The sequence below is a fragment of the Haliotis asinina genome, chromosome 13 (genome assembly GCF_037392515.1).
Source record: "Haliotis asinina isolate JCU_RB_2024 chromosome 13, JCU_Hal_asi_v2, whole genome shotgun sequence".
NCBI lineage: Eukaryota > Metazoa > Mollusca > Gastropoda > Lepetellida > Haliotidae > Haliotis > Haliotis asinina.
The window spans coordinates 17,650,293-17,658,032 of record NC_090292.1 but is presented as its reverse complement, the minus strand read 5'-3'; the positions used below and the strand labels follow the sequence as shown (position 1 = coordinate 17,658,032).

Below are 7,740 nucleotides of genomic sequence, written 5' to 3'. Positions count from 1 at the left end.
GCCAACTGGGTGGCAAAAATTAGTATCTCTCATGAAGTTAAACACCGATTCTTAAAAAAATCATTTTAAAAAAGGCCTTGGATAAATAAGATGTTAATCCGTCTGGTTGGCAATTATTATCTCTCATGACGTTAAAAACATATTCAAAACTTCATTTTTCAAAGACCTTGGATAAACAAGATGTTAAGGCCACTGGTCTGTATTTGGAACAGTCGTTAATATTACTTTTCTTGTGGATTGGTGTGACTGATGATTCTTTCCATATGTCTGGGAAAACTGATGTTTGAAGCGATTTGTTAAAAAGAATAGATAATGTTAGTGAGAAGGAGAAGGATACCAAACGGAAAAGGTAGTGTCAGAAATCAGAAAAGCGGAAGAAGAGTATTTTTCAAAATTAGATAGCATCATAAATGAACAATGTCATAATGAGTGGTGACAGTTAATTAAAAGCTATCTAAAGAAAAAAGAGAGATCAGCATCATTTCCTTCTATCTCACATGATAATGTAATTTATGATGATCCTACAACAATGGCAAATATTTTAAATGATTTTTTCGTTGCTCAGTCCACGGTTGACGATCCAGACGGTTCCTTCCCACCTTTATGTAGCACATCGTCTATCTGTTTAGTAAACATTACATTAACCCTGAGAGATGTAGAAGATATACTTCTTTTCCTGGATACTCGCAAAGCAACGGACCCTGACGGTATTAGCAGCAGATTCCTAAGGATTACTGTCATAGTGCTGTCTTATCCCCTAACTTTAATATTAAATAAGTTTTTAGATTCATCACGTTTTCACGGAAACGTGCTTCTGTAATACCTATTCATAAGAAAGAATGTGTCAATCAGTGTAGCAACTACAGGCCAGTGTTTCTCACTTGCTGTTTATCTAAAGTTGAGATATGTGCTCACAAATATTTTCTTAATTTTTTTTTAAAGACAGTGGTATCATAAATATATTATAGGTTTTAGTCCCCACGATTCAACAACCTATCAACTATTAGATTTGTATAACTTCATTTCAAGTGCCGTGGATAAAGGTAAAGAAGTAAGGACAGTCTTTTGTGATATAAGCAAGGCCTTTGATAAAGTGTGGCATAAGGGATTTCTACATAAATTACAATCGTATGGAATATGTGGTAAGTTAATTGGTTGGTTCGATAGGTATCCCCATGAAAGAGTCCAGAAAGTTGTAATAAATGGTTACAATTCCGAGTATAGATCAGTATTAGCTGGTGTCCCCCAAGGATCTGTGCTTGGGCCATTATTATTTCTTGTGCATATAAACGAGCTTGTTGAAAACATAGATTGCTATATAAGACTCTTTGCTGATGACACTGCATGTCATAATAGAAGATCCTACTGAAGATGCTAAGCGCCTCAATAAAGATCTAGAAAGGGTTTCTCAATGGGCAGTAAGGTGGCAGGTCAAATGCAATCCATTAAAAACAGAAACCATACTGTTTAGTAAAAGACGTTCCACAGTGACTAGTCCGAGATTATTTATGCAAAATATCCCAATAAATGAAGTTTCCGTGCACAAACATCTAGGCCTCTGGTTTCAAAAGGATGCAAACTGGACCATATAGATAAATTCTCTATTTGATATAATTTCACCAATGATAAATTGTTTAAGGAGTTCTAAATATCGATTATCAAGAAAACATTATGTATTATGTATAAATGCTGTATCCTCGCATTATTTGATTATTGTGATTGTATATGGGATAATTGTACAGTTAACCATGCATCAATTCTTGAAAACAATATGCACTGAGAACAATATGTGGGGCTGTAAGGGGAAAAAGTCATAATAAATCATATGCAGAAACTAATCTCCTGCCTCTTGTAGAAAGAAGGCGCGTCCAGAAATTAACTCTTTTTCCATAAAATCATACATAACATAACCCCAGGCTACCTAAATAATCTCGTGCCAGAATCTTTCTATGCTGCAAATCCATGTAACTTAAGAAACTCTTCAAATTTGCAAAAACTCCCAATAAGAACGACTTCATGTGCTAAAATATTTTTATCCAGTTCCATTGAGCTTTGGAAGACCTTTTCCGAAGAACTCAGACTAATACAATCATCAAGCGATTTCAAAAACAAAATCACACCATATTGTAGTACTTCATTCGGGTTTTACATCAATATTGGAAACAGGTTCTGTCAAATAATTCATTGTAGACTCCGACTGGAATGCAGCGATTTTATATGCCCATTGAGTCAGTAGATTTATATCTGATAACCTGTGATGTACATGTGGTCCTGCCTCCCCTCATTATCTTTTTGCATGTCCAAATTATGATGCCATGAGAAAGAATTTATTCTATTTCAAACATGGTTATGACATAAATGACGCCCTATATGGAGTTATCTGGTGCTATAAATCATGACATTATTAAATTTGCCCATGCCTTTATTACCAGTTCAAAACGCTTTAACTAGGGATATTCACACATCACTGGATGGGTATGTGGTAGGATGAGATGACTAGGCGCTTGCTAATCTACGTGACTTAATGAGTATAGTATAGTATAGTATAGTATAGTATAGTATAGTATAGTATAGTATAGTATAGTATAGTATAGTATAGTTTTACGCATCACTCAGCAATATTTCAGCTACATGGAGGAAGCTTGTAAATAATCGAGTCTAACCCAGAAAATTCAGTGACCACAAGCCTAAGCATCCATCTGCGATGACGTGTGTCAACCAAGTCCGCGAGCGTGACCAATCAATCCCGTTAATCGACTCTTACGGCAAGCACAGTCGCCTTTCGTGGCAAGAATAGGTTGCTGAAGACCTGTTCTACCCCGGATCGTCATGTATCTTATCTCCTAGAGTTTCAAAGATATGTTTGCAATAGACTAGAGCCACGCAAATGTGCAGCTGACTGTGGAAGTCCCGGTGGATGAGCGTGCTGGGTGTCTGTGTGCTTCTGATTAGATGCCCGAGTTTTAGTGTGTGGGTTCGAATCCCGGATGGGAATTTGTATTTTATGAAGAAAGTGTAATCCCAATGTAAACATCTACAGTGAAGAGGCTCCGTCCGCATTATCAGTACACAGTTCGTTATATGCTTAATCAATTAATCTGATAATTTGAGAAGTCAATGGGCTCAAGTTTTCAATGTGCATATGTGTGCATATATAATGGCACTATTTCTAAGCCAGATGCTCATCATGGTATTTCTGAATGCTGCACAAACATTGTTTAGTCACGCCTGTTTCATTTAAAGACTGTTTCAGCATTTCAAGGGCTTTCAGGTAGACTTGCACGGTGAGAAAGTTTCTACAATAAAACACCTTGGCTTCATCGATTTGCATTGCATCATTCTTGCAAATCCAATTTCCACTACTTTTAACGGTATACATTCCGAAAACATTACCAGTAATGTCGTTTTGTTCTTTCAGAATGTGGACAAGAATGAAACTGGCGTTTCTGGCCTCGTTTTCACTGTTACATATTGCTAAGACTCAGAAAGTGTCAACTCAAAATGGCCCCCTTCTGGGACAGCGTATGTCAGTGTTGGGCAAGTCTCTTGACGTATTCTACGGAATCCCATATGCCAAGCCTCCTGTAGGTGATCTACGCTTCAAGCATCCTCAGCCTTCAGAGTCATGGGGACCGGAAGTTAGAGATGCACGAAAACCGACGCCATCTTGCTTTCAAGTTAATGATGCTCTTACCTCTGCAGAGAAGCACAAGCAGGTGCCCGATGATTACAGTGAAGACTGCCTTCATCTTACAGTGTGGGTCCCATCAGACAATACTGGTAATCTAGCTGTGATGGTCTGGATCCACGGCGGAGGTTTTTATAGTGGATCTTCACGAGTGCCACAGTATGAGGGCAACTATATTGCAGCAGAGAATGACGTCATCGTTGTTTCAATGAATTACAGATTGGGGCCATTCGGGTTCAGTTATCTTGGTCCAAATACCATTCCTGGTAATATGGGCTTGATGGATCAAAGATTAGCCTTACACTGGGTGAAGGACAATATTGCCAACTTTGGTGGAGATCCATCTCGGGTGACCATATTTGGGGAAAGTGCTGGTGGTGTCAGCGTGGGTCACCATCTGGTGTCACCATTGTCACGTGACCTGTTTGATAGAGCCATCATGCAGAGTGGGACTCTCAGTTGCCCTTGGGCATACACAGTACCTAAAACAGCAAAAGTGAAAATAAAAGAGTTTGCTGATCATCTTGAATGTCCTTCATCGTCAACTGATGCAGATATTTATGACTGCTTGAAGACAGCAGATGCCCAAACGATGGCAGACCTTCAGGTTAGTGATTTGTTCAGTGAAGGGCTTACATTTGTTCCAGTTGTGGATGGGTACTTCCTCCCCGAAGACCCAAAAGCTCTACTGACCAGCGGATCCATCAAGCAGACCAGTGTATTGCATGGATTTAATGAAGACGAGATAACACCGTTTTTGGCAGTGAAGTTGAAGCAAATGAGAAACGTGTCCACAGTCCCCGAAACTTTGATTTTAAGTCAGCAAGAGTATCAAAGTCTTGTCTCTTTTGATTTTGTTGCTGGTAGAGGAATAGAGGAACCAATTCGTCTGTTTTACGAAAGTCAGAAAGCCCCTTTGACAGACACTCACTATTTGGATGTCATGATTCGCATGACTTCAGATAGGGATTTCAAGTGTCCTCATCTTGAGTTTGACAGATTGTACTCTCCAACTAACCCTACCTATGTCTACAGTTTCAATCATCGACTATCGAGAAGTGCATATCCACAGTGGATAGGAGCAGCCCACGGGTACGAGCTTGACTTTGTATTTGGTTGGGTCCTTGAAACGTCTCTGGGATATTCAGAGGAGGAGATGGAACTAAGCAAGACCATCATGACCTACTGGACCAACTTCGCCAAGTCAGGGTGAGTGAGTGCAAGTCAGAGTCAGTTGGGGCGGTTGAGTGAGCGAGTGAGATGTTCTTGAAATAGTGGTAAAATAGACTAAACACATTATTGAACCATCATTAATTGTAGCAAACAGAGCGGTCAGACTTCTTGAAGCTTTCATATTAACATTGGCACCGAGTGAGTGAGGTGTTCATAGAAGTGGTACCGTTCTGTTGCAGTTTTTGTATCTTTTCCCAGTGACCCCAACGCTCCCGTCCCCGTCAAGGTGAGCTGGCCGGTGTCTGACAACACTGAACTCTCATATATGGTCCTGGACGTTGGCAGTAACTTATCAACAGGACACGGTGTAATCCATCACGAATGTGTCTTCATCAACATGATTCTACCCATGATTCCTTCAGGTACTATACAAGTAACTTCTCCAGTGAAGATCTCCAAAACGTCGTAACTAAATGTCAATAGTCACACCAAGCTGTGCCTGTTTTGGCACCTTTACAGCTATTTGCCATAAGAACCCAACCTTACCCCCGTCCAGTTATACCTATAAGAAAAATATTTTTTAGTTTCCATATGCAGTTTTAGCCCCATGGTGACCACGTCAATATTGATCAAATCTCAACTTCCCATTTCCAAACATTGAAAATGTTATTACTGAATGAGGACCACTGATACGAACAACACTCAACTTATCAAGTGTTATAAATATATACTATACATGTATAACTCATACAAAGATCACGTGTAACGTTGAAGGCTTCAGATACTGCTAATTACATTCAGGAATTCTCCCTGATGATGATGTTGTGCTTGTCATCATCGTATGCTGCTCACTGGTTTCTTTAACGAACACAGTTACAAAGAACACATACCAAGTACTATGCATAGCCACATGCATGAACGTGGAAGGCTTCCAGAATTTCCCAGTGTGTGATCCTTCAGTGTGAAGCTTTTCTTGTTGTCACCGTATCTTGCTAACTAGTTTCAGAAAAACCATGAATGTCCAGAACCGCACAGGGAACATAATTAGAAAAACATTCAAGCACAATTGCATATGCACAATTCATGCCCCAGACGCTAAAACAATTCCGATTATTATTACCCTGCTAGAAGGTTAATGGTTAGATGACTTATCCCACCGTGTACCCATTTTCTTCCGGATGAACAGAAGCATTTTTGAACAAACTCAAGAGAGATACTGAAGAGAGCTGGGATGTAGGCTCATGTTCACATCAATAGATAAATGGCAGTACTTTCATATCTGTAGGTTCATTACGAAAGGAAACCTATCTCTTCACGTTCACGCTATCATATCAATTACGTCACGCTGAAATACTCATATCAGCATGTTTATTCATGTTTATTCATGTTTACACATTCACAAAATATGTCCATTCCCATATGCTCGTGTTAATGCGTTGATGTATGAGTAAACAGATGCATTCATACCAATGTTTATTCAGTAAACAGATGCATTCATACCAATGTTTATTCAGTAAACAGATGCATTCACACCAATGTTTATTCAGTAAACAGACGCATTCATACCAATGTTTCTTCAGTAAACAGATGCATTCATACCAATGTTTATTCAGTAAACAGATGCATTCATACCAATGTTTATTCAGTAAACAGACGCATTCATACCAATGTTTATTCAGTAAACAGACGCATTCATATCAATGTTTATTCAGTAAACAGATGCATTCATACCAATGTTTATTCAGTAAACAGACGCATTCATACCAATGTTTATTCAGTAAACAGATGCATTCATACCAATGTTTATTCAGTAAACAGACGCATTCATACCAATGTTTATTCAGTAAACAGACGCATTCATATCAATGTTTATTCAGTAAACAGACGCATTCATACCAATGTTTATTCAGTAAACAGATGCATTCATACCAATGTTTATTCAGTAAACAGACGCATTCATACCAATGTTTATTCAGTAAACAGATGCATTCATACCAATATCGGTATGCAATAATTATGTTCATACCTATATCTTGTATATGTTCAACGCGTTCTTCTGATAAAAAGGAAGTCACTCTATCAGGTGACAAAGCTGGACATATATCATCACATCCCAAATACACAGACAGATGATCATGTTGTTCATTACTGTATTGCCTGGTCGAGACTTGATTACATGTATTTACAGACCGCCGCCATACAGAAGAAATATTTAGGAGATAAACATCATGTGTTGGCCAATTTCCGGGTGTTATTGAGTATTTGACACGGGAATGCATTTGGAACCGACGGCGTCAGCCGGAGGTTTCAAATGAAATGTTCCCGTGCTTCAAACACTCAATAACACCCAGTAATTGTCCAACACATTATGTTTATCGACATTGTAAACACAAAAGTAAACCAAAGGGTTTTACTGTCTGCACTCGTTTACATCGGGTGCTGGTACAGCAGTGAAGTGTCATCAACTGGCCGTTTAAGCTGGTTTCCATGGTAGCATCTGGAGTTGCTCATTTGTGACGTCATTCTAACTTTACGTCACAATATGATTTCAATGACGTCCTCACTGTTGATGACACAACAAAACAATTGTGTGCGGTGTTCCTACGTGTCAATACGCAGTGAATGGTCTTGCTGTGGAATCTAATACCATTTGATCATGTTTTCAACCAATCAGATTACAGAACACAGTGACTTTTGGTTTACAATGTTTGTTAAACGACAAACCAACCAACCACCATATATGGTCCTAGATCTATGGTTTCGTATATCTTCTGGCTTGGCTTTGTGGCTTCATGCTCATCTGCAGCCAGAGACGTTATGAATCATATTGTTGTGTTTCAGGTCAACCAGACGGACAGGGGTACTGCACAAGAGGATGA

General features: G+C 39.0%; 1 protein-coding gene across 1 annotated transcript; it reads left to right on the top strand.

The window, feature by feature from the left end:
- The first annotated feature begins 3,419 nt into the window (after positions 1-3,419).
- LOC137260201 (acetylcholinesterase-like) lies at positions 3,420-7,740 on the top strand. Its single transcript, XM_067797896.1, has 3 exons — positions 3,420-4,897; positions 5,120-5,283; positions 7,703-7,740. The coding sequence occupies exons 1-3, from the start codon at positions 3,420-3,422 to the stop codon at positions 7,738-7,740; spliced, it is 1,680 nt and encodes a 559-aa protein (XP_067653997.1).